Source organism: Podarcis filfolensis (assembly GCF_964270895.1).
Source record: "Podarcis filfolensis genome assembly, chromosome: 6".
Lineage (NCBI taxonomy): Eukaryota > Metazoa > Chordata > Lepidosauria > Squamata > Lacertidae > Podarcis > Podarcis filfolensis.
The window spans coordinates 97,242,863-97,270,030 of NC_139609.1; the positions used below are offsets into that span (position 1 = coordinate 97,242,863).

General features: G+C 47.3%; 1 protein-coding gene across 1 annotated transcript; it reads left to right on the forward strand.

Moving 5' to 3' along the window:
• The first annotated feature begins 1,186 nt into the window (after nt 1–1,186).
• LOC310764621 (uncharacterized protein) lies at nt 1,187–27,168 on the forward strand. Its single transcript, XM_083618929.1, has 16 exons — nt 1,187–1,501; nt 4,275–4,401; nt 5,762–5,849; nt 9,183–9,290; nt 10,753–10,869; nt 11,584–11,635; nt 12,978–13,038; nt 14,538–14,629; nt 16,350–16,523; nt 19,677–19,718; nt 21,889–22,044; nt 22,534–22,607; nt 23,279–23,327; nt 24,540–24,597; nt 25,308–25,387; nt 26,821–27,168. The coding sequence occupies exons 2-16, from the start codon at nt 4,293–4,295 to the stop codon at nt 26,860–26,862; spliced, it is 1,302 nt and encodes a 433-aa protein (XP_083475055.1). The 5' UTR covers nt 1,187–1,501; nt 4,275–4,292; the 3' UTR covers nt 26,863–27,168.

The window sequence follows — 27,168 nt, forward strand, 5'->3', positions numbered from 1 at the left end:
ATTGGACTCCTTGGTAGGGTTTGAATAAATATACACCAATTTATTGGTTGATAACATGATAGATAGATAACGTAAGGTACCTCGGGTTAAGTACTTAATTTGTTCCAGAGGTCCGTACTTAACCTGAAACTGTTCTTAACCTGAAGCACCACTTTAGCTAATGGGGCCTCCTGCTGCCGCCAGAGCACGATTTCTGTTCTCATCCTGAAGCAAAGTTCTTAACCTGAAGCACTATTTCTGGGTTAGCGGAGTCTGTAACCTAAAGCATCTGTAACCCGAGGTACCACTGTATGTACAAGTTTATAACATGCAGAAAATAATATATGCTGAGAAATCAAAGAGGGGACCTGAGGGAAGTCTTGGGGGGGGTTGATGGGGGGTAGCAAAAAGGGGAAAAATAATGAATATGATATGTTTTGAAATTTTGTTATGCTGAAATTGTTAATAAAAAATATTTTAAAAAAGAAGAGATCGTTTGGGGGGTACCACCCGAGGTACCACTGTATGTAATTAGGGATGGGTGAATCTTTCTGACTTTTCAGTCCTGAGTTCAGCTGTGCACATTTCCATGTGATCTTTTTTTTAAAGTCCTCATGAAAATACATCAACCTTTTAGTGCCAGTTTCCCCTATTGTGCACATTTCCCACTCCTCTCTGTTTACGCATTGTCTTGGAAAGCGCAGAGTCTATAGGTTTGCCTTTAACTCAGGAATTAATGGAAGCTCTTCCCTGCCTCTGAAGTATCCCTGTGTATCTGAAGAAGTGTGCATGCACACGAAAGCTCATACCAAGAACTAACTTAGTTGGTCTTTAAGGTGCTACTGGAAGGAAAAATGTTTTTTTGTTTTCCCTGCCTCTGTTCGTCATGTTTGCAGCGCTTGGTGATGCCACCTCAAAGTTAAACTGCTGCTGATTCTTATCTAGAACAAATGGCGTCAAACTGGAAGCTGAAAAATATCGTATTTTCAGGCTTAAGGGATAGAAATGTATTTTGCAGATAGCAGCCAAACAACCTGTAGAACTTGGGGGAGGAAACTTGTTAAAGCAAACCCTGACTTTCTTTCCTTCCTTCCTTCCTTCCTTCCTTCCTTCCTTCCTTCCTTCCTTCCTTCCTCTCTCTCTCTCTCTCTCTCTCTCTCTCTCTCTCTCTCTCTCTCTCTCTGTCTCTGTCTGTCTCTCTCTCCCCTAAGCTCACCAAAGACAGCACACTCAACAAGCATTGAGTTCAGAGCCCATGTTGTGCACCAGCCAGGCTGCTCTTGGTCTGAATGGCCTGTTCAGAGCTAAGGAGCACATTCAACCTTTTCTCACAGTCTGAAGTGGATTGGCTCTTTGCAGCGCGACCCCTCTCTCCGAGCTATTATTTTGGCCACGCCTTCCCAATTTTAGGCTCCACTGGCCCTGCCTTGCTGGTCTATATAATGCACACCTTTTGCCACCTGGGGGACGGCTGTCCAAGGCAGCCACCAACCACCCAGCCCAGATCAACCAGCAACAGAAGGTAAGGAGACTGGGAGGAGGGGTGATTCGAGATGAAGTGGTGGGGTAGGCTTGGAAGGGGTTCTTTTTTTAAAAAAAAAATTTAATTATTTTTTCAACATATCATTTTCAACAGTAATTAAACATACTTTCATTTCTTACACCATTTTTTTTACTTCCATCAATCACATCTGAAAATTTTCCAGTCTTTATTCACTTGATATACATTTCTTACTTCCACTATTACATTTAAATCTCAAAGCTAATATCTCTCTTCTTTCCCTACTTTGCAACATTTCATATATTTCTCCTTACAAAACTTCTTGTAGTCCTGCTAGCGTAATTTGTTGATTGCAGTTGCTCTTCAAATAGCTCTGGTCCTGCAGGTTTTGAATCCTTCCTGTCATTTTAGCTAATTCTGCGTAGTCCATTAATTTTGTCTGCCATTCCTTTGTCGGAATTTCTTCTTGCTTCCATTTCTGGGCTAACAATACTCTTGCTGCTGTTGTTGCATATAAAAACAATTTCACAGCTTGCCTATTGATATCTTCACCTATAATACCAAGTAAAAATGCTTCTGGTATATTTCAACATCTTTTTCATCTCATTATATATCATTTCCCAGAAGTTTTTTTACTTTCTTACATTCCCACCACATATGAGAAAATGTTCCTTCTTCTTTTTCTTTACATTTCCAACACTTCTTACTTGTCTTATACATTTTAGCTAATTTCACAGGTGTAATATACCCAGAAGGGGGTCTTGTGTTTGATCGCACAATCATAGAACTGTAGCATTGGAAAGGACCCCCCCAGGAGCCATTGCATGTCCCACTCCCTGCAATGCAGGAATCACAGCTAAGGAATCCCTCACAGGTGCTCATCCAGCCTCCAGTAAAGGGAACCCTTTCCAAGCAAGTCCATTCCGCTGCTGAGCAGCTCTTACCACCAGAAAGTCCTTCCTGATGTTGAGTCTTATCATTCGAATCTATCGGTCCTGGTCCTCCTCTCTGGAGCAGGAGAAAACAATTTCTGCTCCGTTTTCTGTGTGGCAGCCATTCTCTTATCCTCTCTTAAGTCTCCTCTTCTCCAGCCAGAACCTACCCAAGATCTAGTCAGCCATTGTGGTGTAGTGGTTAAGAGCGGTAGTCTCGTAATCTGGTGAACCGGGTTGGCTTCCCTGCTCCTCCACATGCAGCTGCTGGATGACCTTGGGCCAGTCACACTTCTTTGAAGTCTCTCAGCCCCACTCACCTCACAGAGTGTTTGTTGTGGGGGAGGAAGGGGAAGGAGAATGTGAGCCGCTTTGAGACTCCTTTGGGTAGTGATAAAGCAGGATATCACATCCAAACTCCTCCTCCTGCTCAGTGGAGGAGATCTAGAGCTGGAATATCCCCAACAGACAGGCGAAACCAAGCTGCAGACCCTGTTGAGATCAACCTCATCTTGGAGACTGTCAAGACCCAGGGCTCACCCACACTTGCCTCTAGCCATAGCTGTCAACTTTTCCCTTTTCTTGCGAGGAATCCTATTTGGAATAAGGGAATTTCCCTTAAAAAAAGGGAAAGGTTGACAGCGATGGCCTCTAGCTCTGCTCTTTCCAGGCACAAGTCTGAGCTTAAAGCCCGTGTCCGAGGCTGGTGGTTGTTCCCCCACGAAAACAAAACCTCTCCTTCTTTTGTCCCTCTTATTTTCTTCCTTTATCTTTCTGTATTTACACCCCACCTTTTCCTCTAAAGAACTCAAGGTTTCATACCTGGTCTCTCCCAGGTCTCAGTCTGACACTCTAATCACCACACCCATTCCCTCCTACAGTCCTCAGGTGAAAATAGGGACATTGTATTCAACATCACCGCCGCCCTGCTTTTTTGCATGTGAAATTGTTTAAATTAAAGTTTTCCATGATACAGAAACCTCCCAAAGCCCAGCTAGCTCCAGCACCCACGCTGGACTGCAATTCCCTCCTTGCTAAGGACATCGCATGTTTCCTTTGAAATGCCCCATTTAATGCCTGCTTCTTGCAAATTGCCATTATGCCTACACGAGGTAAGTTTCGGGCGAAGAGGGCGAACCTTACATTTTGGGGAAAGCAAGCCGTATCCTGATGCGCAAGGAATAAAACAGGCTTTATTGTTTGTGTGAAGCCAGACCTTCTCCTTGAGGGTGGTGGTGGAGGAAAGACTGATAAAGGGTTTTTTCCTGCTAGACAAATAGTCATCAATTTGATCCAGAAAGTCCATGGCCTTCCTGCGTGAGAAACAGCATAAAGGTTACAAATATAGTAAGAATTCCAGAAGCGCCACAGGGGCTTTTCTAAATATCAAAATGCAAGTGGAACTGACACTTTGAAGCAGGGTCAGCAAACTTTTTCAGCAGGGGGCCGGTCCACTGTCCCTCAGACCTTGTGGGGGGCCGGACTATATTTTGAAAAATAATAATAAATGCACCAATTCCTATGCCCCACAAATAACCCAGAGATGCATATTAAATAAAAGCACACATTCCACTCATGTAAAAACATGCTGATAGCCGGACCATCCGAGGGCCGGATTGAGAAGGCGATTGGGCTGGCTCCGGCCCCCGGGCCTTAGTCTGCCTTCCCATGCTTTGAAGCATCAGTATGGACCACCTCAAAGGCAGACCTCATAAAAACTTGCATGCCCACCACCACCTGTCTTCTCTGCACCCGGTCTTTAAGTTTCTGCTTGGAAAAATTGTGAGCTAGAGACGGGCTGCTTTAATGAAGGGGGCCAAACAAAGCCCTTTGATGCATTTTGGCTGTCTCTCTTTCTCCAGGTTGCTGCAGAAGCCGCCATGGCCCAGACTGTTCTTCTGAGTGTCGCCCTTCTGAGTGTCGTCCTCTCCTTCCATGGCGCCTTGGGCATCAGTGGCTGCAGAGTCACTCAAACCGGGCTGGAAAACTGTAAGGGAATCTGCCCCTGCGAATGTGACACTTAGAATCCCCAAGCCAACCATTTATTTATTTTGCAGGAAACCCCCAGGTAGCTCAATGCTTGGTGTGTTTCTCGGATGCAACAACAACCCATACGAACAGGTTCCAGACATGGTTCCTTGCCATGCCTCCCCTCCCTCAGAGAACCAGGGGAACTGTAGTCTTGCAAGGGCGCAGAGAGTTCTTGGGCCTGCACCTTTCCTGGGATTCCTTCCTTGTGCACCACCAGCTACGACCTTTAAGGCATTCTGAAGCTGTGTGGCATCTATAGGGTTGTGGTTGGCACCTGTCTGTCTTCAGAGACATTGGAGTGTGCCTCCGGGGGTGAAGTCCAACTGCTGCACTAGCAGCACCAAAGCGACCTCTCTGGGGCACAAGCCTGGGCAGTGTGTTTGGAGGTCCTGGGATGCCCAGAGGCCCCACTGATGTGGTCCAGAGGAAAGCAGAGCCTTTTCTTCTCCCAAAGATGCCCTGCAAGGCAGTGGAGGTTTCGGATGAGTGCTTTCCTTCTCCTTCCCAGGCGGGCAAGGCTCAGCCAGACGTTCCAACCTCCAGATACCTGCTGAAAACTTTTGCAATTATTCCATCAGGCTTGAGCAGGCAATTAAGAACGGCATCTTTCTGTAAGAGCTAGCTGACCTCTGATTATAATTTTTTAATGCAGCTTTATATGCAGGTGAAACTCGGAAAATTAGAATATCGCAGAAAAGTTCATTAATTTCAGTAATTCAACAGAAAAGGTGAAACTAATATATGAAATAGACTTATGACATGCAAAGCGAGATATGTCAAGCCTTTATTTGTTATAATTGTGATGATCATGGTGATGAAAACCGCAAATTAAAAATCTCAGAAAATTAGAATATTAAATGAAATCAGCAAAACAAGGATTGCAAATAGCTGTATGCCATGATCATCACAATTATAACAAATAAAGGCTTGACATATCTCGCTTTGCATGTCATGAGTCTATTTCATATATTAGTTTCACCTTTTCAGTTGAATTACTGAAATAAATGAACTTTTCTCACGGCCATGACTTTCCCAATGCTCAGTGGCGTAGCGTCGGTTGTCAGCACCCGGGGCAAGGCAAGTAATTTGCGCCCCCTAACCCGTGGATTTGCGCCCCCTAACCCATGGAATTGCCCTAACCCCAGATGTTGCGCCCGGTGCGGCCCGCCCCCCCTGCACCCCCCACGCTACGCCACTGCCAATGCTGAAGGTGGAAGACTGCTGGCTTGCACCAACCCTGGCTTGTTCCAGGGCATTGAAGAACCTGGTCCTTGCCTCTCTCTTCTCCAATAATCTCCTGTTTGTGTTGTCTTTACAGATTGCCTTTCCACAAAAGATTACTGGGCGCAATCCCTGCAAGGTCCTATCCAACAGCTCCCTGGCCCCACCTTTCCTGGCCTGGTTGGGTGAGTAACGATTTTCCTGCTGGGAAGTCATTAGTTTAGATGCTTTTATGGGAGACAAGTTCCCTTCTCCAAGTTGCTCCGGGTTCTTTTTTCTCTTGGAATTCTGGAAGCCAAGACCCAAGTTATGGCAAGTGCTCTTTGGTGAGAAAACGCTCCAGCAGAGCTTTAGCATGGCAAAACACGCAGCAAAGAGAAGTGTAGAAATATAGGCTGTGAAACCTTTCAAATGCATCCTTCTGGTGAGTCACACAATGTCTCCTTTTAAAAGCTTCCCCCAAGCTATCCCACTTCCCTAGCACAGAGAGGGGCCACATGTCTGGTTAATCATAAAGTGCTTTTCCATACAGCAATCAGAAAAGATGCACACGCAGTTTAAAATGTTGCTTAGTTATAAAAAATAAAAGTAGAGGAGAGAAATGCTAGTTTCAGGCTCCATTTTTTCTGAAACAAAAGAGGCTGGTTAATGCTATGCGACTGGAGCAAACAGCTCAGACCTCCTCTCATGCTGTAATCCACACGCTTCGTCTAAATCGGTGGTCCCCATACTTTGGGGGGCTACTGCCCCTTTGGTTCCATAAACCCATCCCCAATGCCCCTTACCTTACCCTCTAGAAAGCCTTATTCAGAATGGTGGTTTGCATGACCTACTAAGAAGAACAACACAGTGAAATTCAAAACTGTCATGGTGACTTGTACATTTATTCAAAATCCAAATGAAGCTGTTCAATCAAATGGATGAATGTTATCCAGTGATGCCAGATTTTCAGAGTCTGATAAGTTTTTTGCAACTCCAGCACCTCCTTGCCTCTTAGCGCCCCACCCTGGGTAATCCCACTGCCCCCTGGTGGCAGTCCCTCTCCTAGCATCTATACATATCCGTACAAAGACTATGGGCCCAGAATTGATTATTGATGGATGCCAGTAGAGTCTCTTAAGAAGAGAGACCCAGGAGAATCCAGCCTGCCTTAAAGGATCCTGGATTACTTAAACTGCAAGGCTAAAGCTAGCCTATCAAAGCTTCCCTTTTAAGCTGCAAAGGGATGGCACTCTGCTGAACTCACAAATGTGAGCAAGGAAGGATAATATCCAATAAATAGATCCTCTCCTAGCATCTATAAACATTCCTACAAGTACTGCCCACTTTGGGAATCATTGGTCTCTAAAACAATGGCTGTCACCCACCTGAATAGAACTTTGCTAATAATTCAGATGCTTAATAATAATAATAATAATAATAATAATAATAATAATAATAATTTATTATTTATATCCTGCCCATCTGCCTGGGTTTCCCCAGCCACTCTGGGTGGCTTCCAACAAAATATTAAAAGACAGTGGTCTGTTAAACATTAAAAGCTTCCCTAAACAGGGCTGCCTTCAGATGTCTTCTAAAAGTCTGGTAGTTGTTTTCCTCTTTGACATCTGGTGGGAGGGTGTTCCACAGGGCGGGTGCCACTACCGAGAAGGCCCTCTGCCTGGTTTCCTGTAACTTGGCTTCTCGCAGTGAGGGAACCGCCAGAAGGCCCTTGGAGCTGGACCTCAGTGTCCGGGCAGAATGATGGAGGTGAAGACGCTCCTTCAGGTATACTGGACCGAGGCCGTTTAGGGCTTTAAAGGTCAGGACCAACACTTTGAATTGTGCTCGGAAATGTACTGGGAGCCAATGTTGGTCTTTCAGGACTGGTGTTATGTGGTCCTGGCGGCCACTCCCAGTCACCAGTCTAGCTGCCGCATTCTGGATTAGTCATAGTTTCCAGATCACCTTCAAAGGTAGTCCCATATAGAGCGCATTGCAGTAATCCAAGCGAGAGATGACTAGAGCATGCACCACTCTGGCGAGACAGCCTGTGGACAGGGAGGGTCTCAGCCTGCTTACCAGATGGAGCTGGTAGACAGCTGCCCTGGACACAGAATTGACCTGCACCTCCATGGACAGGTGTGAGTCCAAAATGACTTCCAGGCTGCGCACCTGGTCCTTCAGGGTCACAGGTACCCCATTCGGGACCAGGGAGTCTCCCACCCCTGCCCGCCTCCTGTTCCCCCCAAACAGTACTTCTGTCTTGTCAGGATTCAACCTCAATCTGTTAGCCGCCATCCATCCTCCAACCGCCTCCAGACACTCACACCGGACCTTCACCGCCTTCACTGGTTCTGATTTGAAAGAGAGGTGGAGCTGGGTGCCATCTGCATACTGATGAACACCCAGCCAAAACCCCCTGATGATCTCTCCAAGCGACTGCATGTAGATGTTGAAAAGCATGGGGGAGAGGACAGAACCCTGAGCCCCCCACAAGTGAGAGCCCAGGGGTCTGAACACTCATCCCCACCACCACTTTCTGAACACAGCCCAGGAGGAAGGAGCGGAACCACTGTATGACAGTGCCCCCAGCTCTCAGCCCCTCAAGACGGTCCAGAAGGATGCTTTGGTCGATGGTATCAAAAGCCGCTGAGAGATCCATCGGAACTAGGAAACAGCTCTCACCTTTGTCCCTAGCCCGCCGGAGATCATCAACCAGTGCGACCAAGGCAGTTTCAATCCCATGAAGAGGCCTGAATCCCGACTGGAATGGAGCCAAATGGTCTGCTTCTTCCAGGCATGCCTGGAGTTGTCCAGCAACCACCAGCTCAGTCACCAAGAATGGAAGATTTGAGACTGGGCGATAGTTGGCCATATTGGCCGCATCTAAAGATGGTTTTTTAAGAAGTGGTTTGATTACCACCTCTTTCAGCGGGTCTGGGAAGGCTCTCTCACAGAGGGAAGCATTCACCACCCTACGAAGCCCATCGCCCAGTCCTTCCCGGCTAGCTTTTCTAAGCCAGGATGGGCAAGGATCAAGGAGACAGGTGGTTGGTTTCACTTGTCCAAGCAGCCTGTCCACATCCTCGGAGGTAACAGATTGGAATTGATCCCACACAACTTGACTAGACAGGACTCTAGCACTCTCCTGCTCCCACAATGGAGTCTACCTCTTGCCAAATCTGAGCGACTTTATCTGCAAAAAACTTTGTAAAATCATTGCAGGAGATTATGTGGCCCATATCTCTTAATGGATTGCTTCAAAAGTGCTTATATCTGCATGGGGGTAAAAAACCCAAGACCCCAATACTTGGGCAGTCTCCTTCCTTTTTTGCTATTGATGGTCACACGCAGTCGCAGAGTAGTAAATGTTGACACGCCAGAGCTTGCGATGACCATAGCCGGAAGGTGCCTTGTCCACAATGGAAATGGCTGGCAAAGGGTTGTGTCGCAAGGAGCGTGTTTGCCTTGGGTCGTGGAAACTTCGGCTGGCGCTACTCAGCCCCCTCCTAACACCTCCTTTTCCTTTTCTGCAGCTGCCGATTCGATGTCCTGACGTGTGAGCGTGTGAGCGTGGCTTTCAGGCCGCCCTATGGAGTGGACGTGGTTGTGTGCCTCGTGGTCCAGATCAAGTGCTCTTTGCTGTGAGTAAGATGCATCCCGGGTCGCTGGGCAGATTTGGGAGACCCTTCGTTGCCGAAAGTTGTGAAGACAAAACCGCAAAAGCCTTTGCGCCCGCTCTGCCCGCTGCTCCCGCACGGCAGGACTCTCCCCTTGGCCGTGACCTCTGTGGTTTGAGGACAGGGGGCTGCTGATCTCTTGGCACCCCCTTCCCTTCCAAAAAAGCTCTTGCTGTTCCCGTGGCGCCTGCTGGGCGTAAGGGGCCAGGCTGTTCTGGCTGGGTGGGAAAGGCAACCCCAGAGGTGAAAAGGGGCAGATCAACAAAGGCAAACCTGGCCTTTGCTCACTAGGCAAGGGAAGGAACATCTCCACGTGCCCAGAAGAAATATGCACAACAATGAATGAAACGAATACATGGCCTGACTCATGACACCCTCTGTCTTGCATTTAAGAGCGCTAAAGAAAAATCAGATGGGAGGGTGGCTCTCCAGATGATTTGTCATTTCACATCATCCCCTGACAGCATGGCTAAAGGCACATAGAAAGATCGGGAGCTGCTTTTTGCCTGGTCATCTAACTGCATGCTGTCTGCGCTCTGGGTGGACCTTCATAATATGGCCATTGTTCTCTTCTTTCTCTTTCTCTTAAGGTCTTTCTTTTCTTTTCGTTCTTTCTTTCTGTCTTTGTTCTTTCCCCCCGATTAAGTAGCTGTTTTAATTCCGTATATTATAAAAATATACTTTGCTGTGGGTTTGTATTTTTGTATATCTTTGAATAAGTATCTCTAGCGCGCTCTCTCTCTCTCTCTCTCTCTCTCTCTCTCATCTATCTATCATCTATCTATCTATCTATCTATCTCTATCTATCTATCTATCTAAGAAATATTGAGCAGAAGAGAAGGGAATCAAAAAATGTTTGAAGTTTCTCGCCTTTGTCTAGAGGAGCATTTCTAATGACATTTTCCTGGCTTATGCATGCAAATTAAACCGAAGAGTAAAATTAGTGACTATATTTTACAGATTCCATTTCCTTGAGCACTTAAATAGGTTGCAAATATTGGCTTGTGTGTTTAACGGACTTGGATAGTTCTGCACTCTTGACTCAAATTAAACCCTTTATTTTTTTGGGGGGGGGGTATTCTTTTGTAATATGGCGCCCTGTGAAAGCCCCAAATTTGGCTGCCCCAAATGGATCTTCTCCATCACAGATCTTCACAATTCTGTGCCCCCTTGGCTGGGCACCCTGTGCGGAGGAACCACCGGCAACGCCCTAAATCTGATTCTGCTCCATTACTGGCAGAAGTTCTCCAGTCTTATCTGAAGATGCCAATATTTGAACCCGGGACCATTTGTGTTCAGAGTGCACACCTGGCCACTGAGCCGTTCCTCATCTGGGGTGGTGGCGGCGGCCATAGTGCCCTCGTTTCGGCCTCGCCTCTTGAATCAGGGATGGATAGCAGCTGACCTTCCTCTCCTCTCTGCTTAGGGTCACAGTGCGCGTCGCATTTTGTGCTACCATCCGGCTGACGGTGGTACCTTTGGGGCTGAGCTTCGGCAGCTGCTCTTCGGAGTACGTGGAAATCAGAGTAGACCCACTGATCGAGTAGGTGATGCTCAACTTCCTTTCCTTGGCGGGGGGACGGGACAGGCGGGGGTGGGTTGAGCGCCTCTCTTTCCCACAACAAGGTGAAATGCCCTGAGCCGTCAAAGGTATGTGAGATTCCAGCAAAGTCTGTCACCAGATCTAGGATAGCAGCATGTTCCACTGTGAAAGGAGGTGTGGGTCCAGAACTGGCCTCCACAGTCACTTACGGGCTCACTGGTCAAACCGTGTTTATGGAAGACAGTCTTCCTCGGCTACGAGGGATCGCCCAAGAAGAAAAACCCGGAAAGCCAAAGGGCTACAGCTTCCATGCAGGGGTGGAGTGCATGAAAATGCTGCCCAGGTGGGGTCTGCAAGGCGCCCCTCCCCCAGGGGTGTGGTGCAGAGGGAGCCCACTGCTGCAGTGGGGCAGGGGCTCACTCCTGCACCCCATTCCTGGAGAGGGTGCAGCAGTATTGCAACCCAACCCTAACCCACTTTCTGCCAGAGCTGCTGGGCTGGCCGTGAGGAAGCAGGATCTGATCTTCACCCTCCATGCTCTCCAGCACCCCCTGCTGGCAGGGCACAAGGGGGATCTCTGCCGGGGGGCTGGTTCAATTGCAGTTATGGGAAGCGATGCATAAATGAAATGAGTAATAACAACAGAATATAAAGAAGGGCAAGAGTAGCAGGATTCCAAAGAACTTAATTCCTGCTTTTTTTTTTTTTTGGTAGTTTGCAGCTGCCAGCAGTGGCGAAAATCCTGGCCCCCGTGCTGGATCCTGTGGTAGGTCTCACAGAGCATTTTATCTCCCCTCTGCTAGCAGCCCCACATCAAAAAAGAGGTTCCAAAAAGCAGTAAGCAAATTCAGTTGATCGGAGGCCTCTGCCTCTGCAATGCTCTCTTCAGGGGAATCTGGTGTCTCTTGTGCATCTATGCTTTATTGTTGTTGTTGTTGTTTAGTCGTGTCTGACTTTTCGTGACTCCCTGGACCAGAGCACGCCAGGCACTTCTGTCTTCCACTGCCTCCCTCAGTCTGGTCAGACTCATGTTCGTAGCTTCGAGAACACTGTCCCACCATCTCGTCCTCTGTCGTCCCCTTCTCCTTGTGCCCTCCATCTTTCCCAACATCAGGGTCTTTTCCAGGGAGTCTTCTCTTCTCATGAGGCGGCCAAAGTATTGGAGTCTCAGCTTCAGGATCTGTCCTTCCAGTGAGCACTCAGCGCTGATTTCCTTCAGAATGGAGAGGTTTGATCTTCTTGCAGTCCATGGGACTCTCAAGAGTCTCCTCCAGCACCATAATTCAAAAGCATCAACTCTTTCAATTTATTTTGAAGAAGTTTGTTAAGTTGTGGGTGAACATATCAGACGACACAGCGATTCTTCAAACAGCTCTTGCTTATTCACAGGCCAGAACAGAACTGAACTGAAGGGTTCAGCCAGCCTGCTTATATAGAGCTCCACTAGAACGCAACAGTAACCATTTTCTGTAACTATCCAATCACTGAATGTCACTTTCGATCCCTTATTTGCATATGTGGACCTGAACTATCTACAGTATCCCCCTGCTGGCCCAGGGTGAGAACCTCAGTACATAACAAAGTTTACTCACATTTCAGTTCACGATTTGATCCCTGAAAGGCAGGCTTTAGCTAGTAGCTACATAACAATCTGTGAGTTCGTCTCACATGGAGATTGAACTCATGTGCTGCTGACTGAGAGCCAGCAGACAGCGAAATTACATTCAGAGAACAAAATGGCCGCAGTAGAGCAGCACTGCAGTAAGAGATCAGCAAGCAAGAGAGCAAGTGAATGTGTGTGAGAGAGAAAGCTTAAGATGGCTGCATGACTCGGCTCTTTTATGGAGTCAGCCAAGGCTGTGCCCATCTCCCAGGTCACATGCAGAGGGAGGACGCTCCAGACCAGAGGAACAGGAAGTTTGACTGGCTGGACGATCATCCCCTGTATGTCCACTCTAGCAATACAGGTAATGTTGTACTTGACTGCTCCACTGGATCACATCCCACATCTAGGAGGTCCCCAAAAGGGTACATGAAGGCACCTGCTTGATCTCAAGTGGCAGGGAGTTCCAAGTTTCTGACCCACTGGACCTTCTCTTTTTCTGCAGGTTTGTGGCCAAGCCCAGGAGATAATCATACAGCTGAACATCGTCCTTGGCTTCCGACCTCGTAAGCGCTAATGGGGTGCATCGCTGGTTTACTTAAAAGACTCACGAGTCGCTTTGATATTTTAAGAAAATTGCAAAGTAGTACGCAAAAGAATAGAATGTCTAAATGGGCACAATAAGATGATATTTAGCCAGAAAACTGTATGCCTTCACAGTAACCCAGTGATGGCCAGACTTGGCCACTGTGGTAACCAATAACGTAGCTGAGCTCTGCTCTGAAAATGAACGCAAATGGGTTTTGGCCGAACAGAGGACACAAAACGGCATTAAGAATGAGGTCACCAGGGAAGAGGCTAAAGCTGATGGTCTGAGGGTCAAAAATGAAGTCTAGCGTTAAATAGGTCTTTGGTTCCCAGTCCTGGGATTCTCCTTTTTTTTGTTTTTGAAGTAGAGGTTTTGAGAGGAAAAAGTTTCATTTGGATTTTTGGGGGTGGGGTGAAAGTCCCTATTCTTCAGAACTCCCTGCCTATCATGTACTTCTAGCCCAGAGGTTGGTACCGCCTCTTGCTCCCCCCCCTTTAGTCTCAGTGCTGTCCCTTGCAGAACTCAGCAGGGGGCAAGATGGAGACTAGATGGTGTTGCGTCTGCCTGACATTGGCTCTCTGGCTCCACCTACTGCCTATACTTTGGCTGGTACTTTTTTCAACACCCACTAAAGCCATTTTTTGCTAGGCAAGCCTACTATTCATTTGCTTTTTCAAACTGCTGATTTTTTGCTTATATTTTTACAGGTTTTTTTAAAAAATGCATTGTTTTCAAAGCTATTGTTAATGGATATTGCACACCGTTCTATGTAAACGGTTAAGAGTTTTTTTTCCATTAAAGCAAAGCGTTATATCGTTCTTGCAAAATAAATAACTGCCCTGCCCACATTCCACATGTAAAACAATAGGATCCCATTCACAACCAGAGGTGCCAGTGTATTAGATATTTGTTAAATGGCACAAGTCATAAAACGAATGGGTATTGGGGAAACATTGATAAGGGGGCAAGGTGAAATTAAGGGATGCAGTTAGTCTTAATGTAAAAGAGTTGTGAGAATCTGAGAATCAAAATGTAATTTAACGTATTTAAAATTTCGAGGGCATACGTTGCCTATTTACAGGAGGCTCATTTAATGGAACAGGATCAATCTTTATGAATGAAAGATTGGGGCGGGGGTAACAGGTATACGTCACGGATACTTTGACAAATGCTAAAGGTGTGGCCATTTGGTTCAAAAAGCATTTTTCTTATGTACTTCTAGCCGAGAGGTTGGTACCACCTCTCGCCCCCCCCCCCTTAGTCTCAGTGCTGTCCCTTGCAGAACTCAGCAGGGGGCAAGATGGAGACCAGACCGGGTTGCCTCTGCCTGACATTGGCTCTCTGGCGCCACCTACTGCCCGACTCCCGGCCTCCTGCCCCATCAGTCCCAAGAGCTGCCAGCCATCCCTGCTTGGGCTACTGTTCTGCTGTGCTTTGTGGTCCAGCTTTGGAAAACTCCCAATCTTTCTCCCCCAGAGCCAACGCCGTTCTTCACAGGCTGCCAGTACATCTGCACAAGGCCCTATCCACCTCAAATCTACTCTGCCTACCTGGATTTCCCTTTTGTGGTGAGTGGCTTCATCTTCTAGAAGGCTTGTTACAGGCTCAGAGGGGGTCAGTCTGAATAATGGATGCAGGGAGGGAGGGCTAGAATTAGGGCCGGGCGATATTTCAAGATTGTGATATATCACCAGCGAAACATTGCAATATACTGATAAATCACTATGATGGAAATAAGGATCAAGCTACGTACAGGCATACGCGGGTGGCGCTGTGGGTTAAACCACAGAGCCTAGGGCTTGCCGATCGGAAGGTTGGCGGTTCGAATCCCCGCGACGGGGTGAGCTCCCGTTGCTCGGTCCCTGCTCCTGCCAACCTAGCAGTTTGAAAGCACGTCAAAGTGCAAGTAGATAAATAGGTACCGCTCCGGCGGGAAGGTAAATGGTGTTTCCGTGCGCTGCTCTGGTTCGCCAAAAGCGGCTTAGTCATGCTGGCCACAGCATGACTCAGAAGCTGTACGCTGGCTCCCTTGGCCAATAAAGCGAGATGAGCTCCGCAACCCCAGAGTCGGCCATGACTGGATTGCAGCGAACGGAAACGGAGGATTCGAACCACCGACCTTCGGAACCGTCATGGGGATTTGAACCGCCGACCTTCGGATCGGCAAGTTTGCAAGGAGAGACTCCCTTGATTAGACGCTGGCTGGTGAAGGGACTGACCCATAGCTTTCAACTTTTCCCCTTTCTTGCGAGGAATCCTATTCGGAATAAGGGAATTTCCCTTAAAAAAAGGGAAACGTTGATAGCTATGGACTGACTAGTCCACCAGGGGGCTGCAACACCTGCCCCATCCCGGGTGCCAGCAACCCACGCTATGCCCCTGCCACAAGGATTATCTAGTTCAGCTGGCTGCAGCGCAGGAATCTCAGCTTGCTGCTCTCTGGGCTGGCAGTTCCTTTAGCAGTTGGCGCTCTGACCTTCCCACCTGCTTTCTGAAAGGCCGCTGGACCTGCCTTGGGTCGTTTTCCAGCCAGTGGCTTTCCTGTTGCCTCCAGATCTTATGTTCGGGCGCAGGCTGACTCACGCCGACTGTGCTGGTCCCGTGGGTTACCCAAGAGGCGAGGTCCAAGTCCGGCCCGTGGTCAGAGGTGCAACGTGGAAGCAGTCCGTAGTAGCTGAAGCTGGGTGCAGGGCAGGGATTCGGGTGAAGTCAGAAACAGGCATGCAAGCCGGGAGCCAGGGTGGGTCAGGAGCTCAGGCAGGAAAGCAGGACAGGGTTCAGGCAGGAACTAGCAACTAGCAACAATGTTGCTCCCGCACCCTGGGACTGGGGCTGGCCGGCTTTTATCTGCCCCGAGGCATAGGGCGGCCCCGATCCACAGGTGACTCACCTCTCCTGGCCTGGAGGCGAGCACTCCTCCTGCGGGAACTTAGTTCCCTCCGCCTCTCTGCCCTGAGCCTCTGCAGCTCAGGAGAGGCTGGAGGGTTACCAGACCCAGAGGCAACCTCCGCTTCCTCTGACGGGGCTGAGAGTGGAGCACCTGCAGGCAATGGGTCCTGCATCCCCTCAGGAGCCAGAGCAGACTCAGCTGACGCCTGCACCTGAGGCTCCAGCATAGGTGATGACCCTTCAGGCTCATGCTCCAGCCCCGGCTCATCTGATTGTGGAGGTGGGGAATCCTGTGCAGGCTGGGATCCCTCAGGTTCAGCCTCCGAGTCCGAATCCCAGGCCATCACAGCGACTGCAGTTGGGTCCCACTGAATTTCCCCCCTCTTGTTCTCCTTGCAGCCTCAAATGTCCTGCGGAGGAGCTGTGGTTCCCTGGCCCACCTATCCCATCTACTACCCGCCAGCCACCCTCGTTCCTGACGGACACATCTGCTATTTTTTGAACGAAGCTGACACAGGCAACACCTTTTCAACTTTGCTGGCAAGAGGATTGTTCAGCCTTGAGCTCACCCAGGTGAGTTCTGCACAATGAGGGCCCTTTCCCTGGGCAATTGACAACAAGCTGGAGGCAGTGGTCGCCATTTTGGGGGGGCCACTGCCCCCTTGATTCTATAAGCTCACCCCCCAGTGCCCCCTAACCTTACCCTATTAAAAAAAAAGCATCATTCAGAGCAGCGGTTTGCACAACCTGCCAAGGAAGAGAATAACACAATAAAATTCAAACCAGTAACAATTAATTGCACATTTATCCACAATCCAATTTTTTTATTTGTTCGTTTAGCTTAATTAATGCAGCCGAGGTGATCAACTTGATCCAGGGTTACCAGCTTTTCAAAGTCTGGAAGCCATTAACACCTCCAGTGCCCTTTTGCCCCTTTGCCTCTTAGTGCCCCCCCAAGATGATTCCACCACCTTTAGGAAGCAGTGAATCAGAGGGTCAACACCAGAGATATTTTTGCCCCGCTCAGTGAAATATGAAGCCTGTGCAAAGATGGCAGCTTGATCCGATTCAGCTGAAGCCCTGGGATTCAGAGCTTCAGGGGCCAGTTTGTTCATCTGGGCCATTAATATTCTGCTTCATCTGCTTAAAGTAAGGATAGTAGGAAAGGCTATATTGATTAAGTATTATACTTCCTTCCCTTCAATATAGCAGGAAGTTACTTTGCAGATTTGTTTGAATCTCTTTAGTTAAGTGAAATATACTTGGAGTCAAGAGTGGATTTCATGCTCTTTATTCAGCTCATAGTGGTGAGGAGGAATGGAATGAATGTCTGCTTTATATACATTATTTACACAATGGGCCCCACGTGATTGGCTAATTTCGGGATTCTCCTATAGGCCAATCAGGTTGCAGATTCACTTCCACCTGGAGCTGGATTGGGTGGCTCCTGTGAACCAATCAGACTGCTGCATTCTGGATCCTATTGTTCTAGGACCAATCAGACTGCTGCATTTTGGATCTTATTCAGCTCAGTACATAACATTAAGTAATCCAATTTGGCTTGCCCAGAGGAATTATTCCTGGTGTAGCCTTTTATCCTTCTTAAAAGAATAAAGGCACAGAGGTCTTTCCTTAAAAGTAACAAGAAGTTTACTGGAGTCAGGTACATAGCCTTGTTGGTCTGATGCAGTCAAAATAAATTAAAAAATTAAAAAATTGTCCAGTAGCACCTTAGAGACCAACTAAGTTTGTTCTGGGTCTAAGCTTTCCTGTGCATGCACACTTCTTCAGATACACTGAAACAGAAGTCACCAGACCCTTATATATAGTGGGAGGGTGGGGTGGAGTTTTTCTCAGGAGGGTAGTGGGAGATGGGTGATTGACTCAATGGGTATGGTAAACCTGTTGATGACTGTTAATGACTGCAATTAGTCCTACAGGAAAAAGCAAGGGATAGTATGCAGATGACCCCACCCTCCCACTATATATAAGGGTTTGGCGACTTCTGTTTCAGTGTATCTGAAGAAGTGTGCATGCACGTGAAAGCTTATTCCCAGAAAAAACTTAGTTGGTCTCTAAGGTGCTACTGTAGAATTTTTAAATTTATTTTGAAGATGTTTACTCACATTTCAGTTCACGATGTGATCCCTGAAAGGCAGGCTTTAGCTAGTACAGTCATACCTCGGGTTGAAATAGCTTTTGGATAAGTATTTTCGGGTTGTGCGCTGCGGCGACCCAGAAATAACGAAGCGCGTTACTTCCGGGTTTCGCCGCTTGCGCATGCGCAGACTGTCAAAATTACATCGTGCGCATGTGCAGAAGCGGTGAATTGTGACCCACGTGTGCGCAGATGCACGGACGCAGGTTGCGTTCGCTTCTGGATGCGAACGGGGCTCCAGAACGGATCCCGTTCGCATCCAGAGTTACCACTGTAGTTACATAAGAATCTGTGAGTTTGTCTCACATGGAGATTGAGCTCATGTGCTCCTGGCTAAGAGCCAGCAGACAGCAAAATTACATTAAGAGAACAAAATGGCCGCAGGAGAGCAGCATTGCAGTAAGAGATCAGCAAGTAAGAGAGCAGGTGAATGTGTGTGAGAGAGAAAGCTTAAGATGGCTGCGTGATTCGGCTCTTTTATGGAGTCAGCCAGGGCTGTGCCCATCTCCCAGGTCACACGCAGAGGGAGGACACTCCAGACCAGTGGAACAGGAAGCTTGACTGGCTGGGGTAACATCCCCCTGTCTGTGTCCACTCTAGGGATTGTTTAATTTGACTGCTCCAATGGATTACTTCCCACACAAACACTCTCCGTTTTTCACATCTGGATCTCAAAGCAGATGTTATTTTTTTAAAAAATGGGGGAATATACAGAAAGGAACAACTACAATTAAAAGCCCCCATTTAAAAAACCCCAGAACAATTAGCCAAGATCTCCTTAGGGCAGTAGCACACTTGCCATTGATAACGTTTAAAATGTGTTATTAAAATGTGACACCAGGGGGTGCTGCAGAGCAGAGAGCCAGCGACAATGGGAAACTGCCATTCAGCGTTCTAAACGTTATTAAAAAATAACGTTCTGCAAGATCAATGTAGATCCAGCCCCTGCCATAAATATAAGGGTAGTATCCGGTGCCATTTGCAACAGGACACCCGTTTCTTCTTCTCCTCTCTGTGGCTTCGCACAACCTCAAGCCTCAGTTTAAGTATCCAGGGAGACATCCTTTCAGACAGCGTGTCTCCCCCCCCCCAATTTTTTTTATTGATTTTCCAAATTTATAACAAACATAAACAAAAAAGAAAAAAATACATATAAAAAACCAAACAAACATACAAACATTCATCCTAACTATTATACTCCCACTTTTATTACCATTGTTAGTTGACTTCTTCAAATCCCTCTAGCTGATTTTCCATATATTTCATTATAGCAGTTTTCCAATACTAATTTCCAATAAGATTAACTTAATCAATTAACATCTTTCTTTCTTATCATATTCACTTCTATCCATAGTGTCATACAATTTAAAACATTTAACTCCCAAGCCAATTTGGTACTCACAAATATTACTACTTATATTATCTTAGAATATTTTACTAAATAATCCTTAAACTTCTTTTAATTTAAGAAATCTCCTGGGTGACTCTTTGAACAGAGCTCAGCATGGGGGGCGGGGGGGGGGGACCATGGCAGAACATTATAATCAAGATGTATTTTCTTTCCACAGTCGACTGTGACCACCACTTTAATAATGACCCACATCCCTGAGGTACGTGATTTTCCTTGGCTGTGAGATGTTCCTTGGGTGTGTCAGGGGATGGGGAGATTTTCAGAGACTTGTTCATGGGCCAGCAGGGTTGCGCAATGGCTTCTTGGCCCCCCTGCAATGGACACATCATTTTGGGAGTGATCACGACCACTTTGGAAACACCCCTCAACAAGTTCAGGACAACGATACCCTTTTCCTCTCCCCAGGGGAAGCTCTGGAAACCAGCCTTGCAAGTTTGCAGCTTGGTTCAGCTGATGCTGCGTGGCGGGAACCGATTGGCTAGTGCCTGTGTTGTCGCCAGCACATCTCTCCGCTCTGTCCATGGAGCAGTTTTGCAGCTGTTTTCAGGGGCTTCAGTGGGGACAGGAAGGACTGCCAGCTGAATCAGGATTTGCTGGTCTGTCACACAAACTGTGAAGCCAGCTCCCGTTTCTCGACCAGAGCAACAGGGCCACACCTGAGCATGCCACGAATCTTATCGACAGGCCTGCTGCAGAAAACCAATGTTTAGCAATTTCTAAACAAAAAAGCCAGCATCTCCTGGTGAGATAGGTTGATTTCATAGAATTATAGAACGGGAGAGTTGGAAGGGAGACCCAGGGTCATTGTATATTATTGAAATTGTATATTATGTCCTACATCTTGCGCCCATTTAATCATTACTGATTTTCCTTCTTCCTCTTTGGTCTCCCATTCCAAAAGGATATTATATGCCTTTTAAAAATAATTTTGTGTTTTCTTCTATCACTTCCTTTTGGAAGTTGGAAGCCGAATATGAGAAGCCTTTTTTGTTATCCTCCTTAAATATATCCTGTAATTGTCTATGATGTAACCAGCTTTGAAGATGTTCTTTTATTTCATCATATTCTTTCAGTTTTAACTTCCCCTCTTGTTCCACCAACAGTTCTCTCTATGTTGGCCACTCTCCTTTTCCACCCAATCTTTTAAGTGATAGTGCTTCGATAGGTGATAGCCACCATGGCACTTTGGGTTCTAATTAATCTTTGTATTCCTCCCATACTTTAAACAGTGATCTTCTTATTAAATGATTGTGGAATCCTTTATGCACTTTTGCTTTTCCATACCAGAGGTAGGCATGCCATCCAAATCTATTATCATGTCCAGGAATCTCAGCTTAAAGCGTCCCTCACAGATGGCCACCCAACCTCTGCCTAGGAACCTGCAAAGAGGGAGAGTTCACCAGATCCCAAGAGAGTCTGTTCCACTGTCCAACAGCTCTTCCTGTCAGAAAAGGCGTCCTGGGGTTTAGCGGGAAAATTAGAGCAAATTATATAGCCAAGGTAGCCACCAACTGTAAAGGAGATGAATTTATTTGACCCTATCTACATCAAGCTATATTCTATCTTTATCACCAAACTCCGAATATAATTGCACATTGTATTAATTAACATTATTTTTAATATATTAGTGGTCATGTGATAATTTTAGCTTACAAATTTTATTGTTTAATGTCTTAATTTGTATAGTAAGGTACTTTTATAGATCTGTTTAGAGTAGGTAATGTCTTGATAATATAAATGTTTTTATCAATTCAGTATATTTTCATTTAATTGTTGAATGATTCTGTGTACATTGCGGCAGCCTTTGATTGCTCCTTAAATACCAAATTGGTCTTCCCTAACACCTTACATTAAAAACCTGACAGTACCAAACCATCGAAGGTTATTCACCAAAGCCAGAATAAACGTCTTTCCTTCTGCAGTGTTGGATGGCAGGTTGAGAGGAGTTCCCTACCAGGACAGACTTTGCTCGTGTGCTCAAGACATCGATTCCATAAAACATATTTTGTTGCACTGTGCGAAATACGAGCAAGCCAGGGCTGAACTGATATTACCCTTGCTGGTATCTTTCCTGGGAAAATCAGAGGCTTGCTATGTCAGGTTCCTATTGGAAGACCGGACAAATGCTAGAACATTAACAGTGGCGAAGTTTTTATCGGTGGTTGCAAGAACCAAGGATCCCATCTGAACAAAATGCTTGTTTAACCTGGAGGTAGACTGTCTGAATTGTGTATTGCTTTGTAATGTTTTGTTGGGTCTCTGGACCGTAATAAAGATTGATTGATTGATAACTTCCACCCCACTGGTGACGTGCGCCAGAGCCAGGATAGATGATCCTGAGAGATCACATCTACCCTCTTTTCCGACAGATTGATTGTCCAGCGGCTCTTCCTTCTTTGCTGAAGTTCTCGTGCAGAAGCATCTCCATCCAGTTTACTGCTAACTATGTCTATCTTGATGCTGTCCTGCGTATTGATATTGGCTATTTCCAGTCAGAGTTTGTTGGCCTCCTTCAAGTTGAAGTGGTAAGTAGAAAAGCTGGGCAAGTGACTCTTCAGGAGCCCCAAATCAGGGGTGGACTTTTCTGAAAAGTCCTCAATGAAGAATTTATCTACACCTATTTCCCTCCCCAATTCTTGTTTTGCTCCTTGGTCTCAACAAGAAGTGCGTCTCCCCCGATCTCCCCACCCTGCTGTACTGAAAAGATGAACTGTTAGGCACACGTGCTCTCTAGGTTCCTAAAAGCAACCAGCACGCAGCTATAAATGAAAGGCAATAAATTGGTGAAAGATGAGCCACTCCTCTGTGCAATCTGAGCTTCGCGTTTAATTTTGCACATACTTATTTCAGTTTAAAAGAAACATGCAGCGTCTGTGCGCAAGTGGTCGTTTGATACAAGACTCCATCTGATGTGAGCAAAGCTGGACGGAGTCTAAATCTCTTAAAAAACGGATTGCTCTCAATCTCACCTGGTCCTCGGTTTGACTTTGATGCCCTTTGCATTCCAATTTCAGAGAGTGAGAATAATTGTGCGTCTGGCCAATGACTGCCGCAGAGGACTGCTGCTGTTGTCAGTGGATGTGATAAGGTAATGCATGCAAGGATCCATCCCCCGGTTTGGATTAGGTCCCTTGGGACCGTGGATGGAGGCCCTGGTGGGCAGCTGCGGTGGGCTTGGGGCAGAGAGGGTTGTTTGTGGGCACGCTTGACACTTCTTCCTCCCTGCACACAACTCACACTCTGGAAGGTCCCCGGATGAGTAGGTGTTGAAGAGGCCTGTCTCAATGAAATATACTCGGAGTCGAGAGTGGATTTCATGCTTTTTATTCAGCTCATAGTGGTGAGGAGGAATGGAAGTTCCCCCAGAATGTCTGCTTTATATACATTATTTACACAAGGGGCCCCACGTGATTGGCTAATTCCGGGATTCTCCTCTAGGCCAATCTGGTTGCGGATTCCCTTCCACCTGGAGCTGGATTGGGTGGCTCCTGTGGACCAATCAGACGGCTGCATTCTGGATCCTATTGTTCTAGGACCAATAAGACTGCTGCTTTTTGAATCCTATTCAACTCAGTACATAACACTCAAAAAGCAGGGATGCAGGGCTCAGGCTGTGAATGCAAGGAAGGAAAGAGGCCCTATAGATTGAAAGTTGCAAAGAGACCTGGGGCTGGCTTGGGATTGAAAGTTGGGGAATGGATGGGGAGGGGATGGGTGGCTCTGCCCTCGCATCACAGTGGCTCATTCCTCTCTCCCCAGCGACCTCCAGATTACAGCTGCTTGCATCGGGAAACCTTGCACGATTTCTGTAAGTATCGGGTGATTTAATGGAGCCAGCGGGGCTCATGGATGGAGCTGACCTCACTCAGCCCTTTCCCCTCCTCCAGCTTTTAGCTGGGCAAAATCAACATCTCATGGATTTTTGCCCAGGCCGTTGTAGGGCATATCGACCGCACAGATTTTAAACCGATTGACACATCTCTTCCTCTCTCTAGGGAATCATGGGCCCTGTGGTTTTGAGGGTGGCAGGGACCTCTAGCAGAGACCCCCAGCTTTGAAATCCAACTACAATTCCCATGATTCCTTGAGGGGAAGCCATGACAGAGTGGAACTGGTGCTGAAGCGATGCTGGTTGCAATGCAGAGAATACGCTCCCGCCTTGCATCTTGCACTTTCTGGGCTCGATGGTTCTCCCCCTGCTATTTGGTCTTCCTTGGGGTCTTCACACCTCTAAAATTACAAGCATTTCCCAAAGCCCCCAACTCTCGATCTGTGACATTCCGGGGTCTGCCCAGTGTACATGAAGGAGCATCTCCACACCCATCGTTCTGCCAGACACTGAGGTCCAGCATCGAGGGCCTTCTGGTGGTTCCCTCCCTGTGAGAAGCAAAGCTACAGGGAACCAGGCAGAGGGCCTTCTTGGAGGTGGCACCCACCCTGTGGAACGCCCTCCCATCAGATGTCAAAGAGAAAAACAACTACCAGACTTTTAGAAGACATCTGAAGGCAGCCCTGTTTAGGGAAGTTTTTAATGTGTGACATTTTGGTGTATTTTTAATCTTTGTTGGAAGCCGCCCAGAGTGGCTGGGGAAACCCAGACAGATGGGCGGGGTACAAATAATAAATTATTATTATTATTATCCAACACACCCTGGTAGAAGTGCTACTTACCTACCTTTCCCCCAGGCTCCTTCCAGTTGCTTTGAAAGGGACCCCAAAAGGCATCTAGTCCACCCCTTTGGCCCAAGGGCTGGTGGTCTCCCACTCACCCTGCTGCCCCACTCCCTTTCTTCCCTATACGGAAAGGAAGTGCAAATGCAGGAAAGGTGCAATGCCTCAGAAGGTGGCCCATTTCTCCTTCATTTGGAGGCTGCATGGCCATGATCCATGCATTCTTTAGACGTGGTTCCTACACTGCAGCGGGTTGGACTGCATGACCCTTGGGGACCCCTTTGAAGTCCACAGTTCCATGATTCCCATCTGCCTCTCTCTTGACGCCTGGAGGGTTTTCTTTTCGCAGGGCTCCGTGATAGAGGAACTGTTTCCAATAAGGACACACTGCCAGAACTTATTCAACGGTGAGTGTCGCTCAGGGGCGCGTTTGGCTGAGACCGGCTCAAGCATCTCCTTCTGACTTCGCTGCAGCGAAATCTAGGGGATGGTCGGTTTAAAGGTTCCAGCATTCGGGGACCCTTGACGTGAAAGTCAGCGGGCCCCCAATCCTCACTTGCCCCCCAATGGAAAACCTTTAAAGACTGGCAACTTCCACATTGGGAGCTGCACGGCCAGGGGAAAAACAGTGCTGTTCAGGGTTGTAAAGACTGCGGAGAGAAGAATTGGGTGCACTCTTCCCACCTTAGATCAAATCTATGCTTCCAGGTGCCATAAGAAAGCTCCAGAGATAGCGCAGGATAGTGCGCACCCCGGAAATGATCTCTTTCAGCTTCTGCCTTCTGGAATAACGTACAGGGTTATAAAGACTAGGACTAGCCGCCTGAGAAACCGTTTCTACACAAATGCAATTCTGGTTCTAAACGCAGCATAAAGAGTCTCTATAGTATATTGTATTTTAAAATGGGGTTTCAGAGTTTTTAGGGGTTTTTGAATGTCTTATGTAGTTTGTCAATTTCGTTGTTCTGTATGAGACAATGTCAATAAAGATATTGTATCGTATCGTATCGTAAGTGCTCTGAGGCGAAAATGCCAGGGGTATCAGTCTTTAGCTCTTGCGATGTGGGCACAGCCATAACTGCATGATAATTTTTTTATTCCCCGTCTTCTCCTGCAGAGAGGCTGAAAGGCGGAATCCCCTGGCCTTTCCCCATAAACTGCGCCTGTTCCGCCTGCCGTGATGTCATCATTGTCCCGGTGAGAAGAGAGACTTTAAATTGTATGCCAGTGTTGGGTGGGAGTGCCTAAATCTCCGTTTGGGGAGAGAATGGGGGACGTAAGAAACAGGGGAATTGGGAAATAATGCAGGGAGGGCACTGCGTCCCATAATCCCTCTTCTGTATTCATAAGAACTTGATCATTTAGTGTGGCAGCAGCTACCCTTTGGAACTCCCTGCCTCTTGATGTTGAGCTTGGAAACACTTGTGTGAATTTTATTCTGTTCTGATATTTTAACTCCAGCTATTGACGCAGATCAGAGCCATTCTGGCTAGTAGCCATGAGAACGGGGGGAGTCTGGGGTGAGGAAGGTCTACCTTTTGGCTATAGCTTGACTTCCACCAAGGATCTCTTTAGCTGCCCCTGTCAGGCTCCCTCTCCAACCCATCCTGCTTTCCACTTCCCATAGTAAAGTTTCATTTCATTTATGTCCCTTCTGCTGTGTCCCGAGGGACGCGGGTGGTGCTGTGGGTTAAACCACAGAGCCTAGGACTTGCTGATCAGAAAGTCGGCGGTTTGAATCCCCGTGATGGGGTGAGCTCCCGTTGCTCAGTCGCTGCTCCTGCCAACCTAGCAGTTCGAAAGCACTTCAAAGTGCAAGTAGATAAATAGGTACCGCTCCGGCAGGAAGGTCAACGGCGTTTCCGTGCGCTGGTCTGGTTCGCCACATGACCCGGAAGCTGTACGCCGGCTCCCTCAGCCAATAAAGCGAGATGAGCGCTGCAACCCTAGAGTCGGCCACGACTGGACCTAATGGTCAGGGATCCCGTTACCTTTACCTTTACTGTGTCCTGAAAGGGTCCCAGTTGGCCAGGATTTCTTCCATTGCCACCTTCCCCCCCATGCCCCCGTTCATTCCAAAAGGTCCTGTGCAGGAGAACTTCCCAAGGAATTGTGCCCCGAGTTTATTATTTCATAAAAGTTATACATCCTCTTTGATTGGTAAAGAGGGGCCTTGCAAAAAAGAGAAAAGAAAATGTGTACAAGGAATGTGTAACAATGCAAGAAATATAATTGTACAAGGGAAATGTATACGGAAAGTTTAATTACTGAAACAGACTAAAAGTCCCGTCAGCTTTCTAAGCACGTGGATGGGCTTGTCTAAACAAGAATGTTTTTAGCAGGTGCCAAAAAGAGTCCTGCCAGTTTGATGTCCATAGGCAGGGAGTTCCAAAGTTTGGATGCTGCCACACTAAATGATGGAGTTCTTACAAAGGCGACACGGGTGTTAACGTAATGCAGTGGCCCCAATTCCCATTCCCCGGAGTGCATGTGTCCACTGTTTGGGTTTTCTGCCTCAGGTGCCAGAATTTGCAGGGGCCTGAGTTGATGAGGGTGGAATCCAGTGGCAAAATGGGAGGTTCATCATTCTCACCCAATCTCTTCTGGCCTTTTTTTCCTTTAAAAAACAGAAATTTGCCATGTGGTGCTGCAACCTGAACTACCTGCCCTGAAAACCTCGGGTGGCTGGAGAAGACCCTTCGACGGAAGCCAGAGCGGTCCCTTTCCTTCGCTCAGAAGGGGGAAAAGGAGGGGAAACCGGGGTGGTTGATTTCTCTATGTTCTCTTTAGTGGGATGGGGTCAATCATGCACAGGGGTGTATCTGCAATTGTGCACATCTTTAGATCTTGCAATCAGGGCTTTTTTCAGCTGGAACTCACTTGGGTGCCATTCTAAGAGAACAAGGGAGGCGTTTGTGGTGAGTCCTGGCACCTATTTTTCTAGGAAAATGACGGTGCTTATTTGGCTTAAGGGCAGT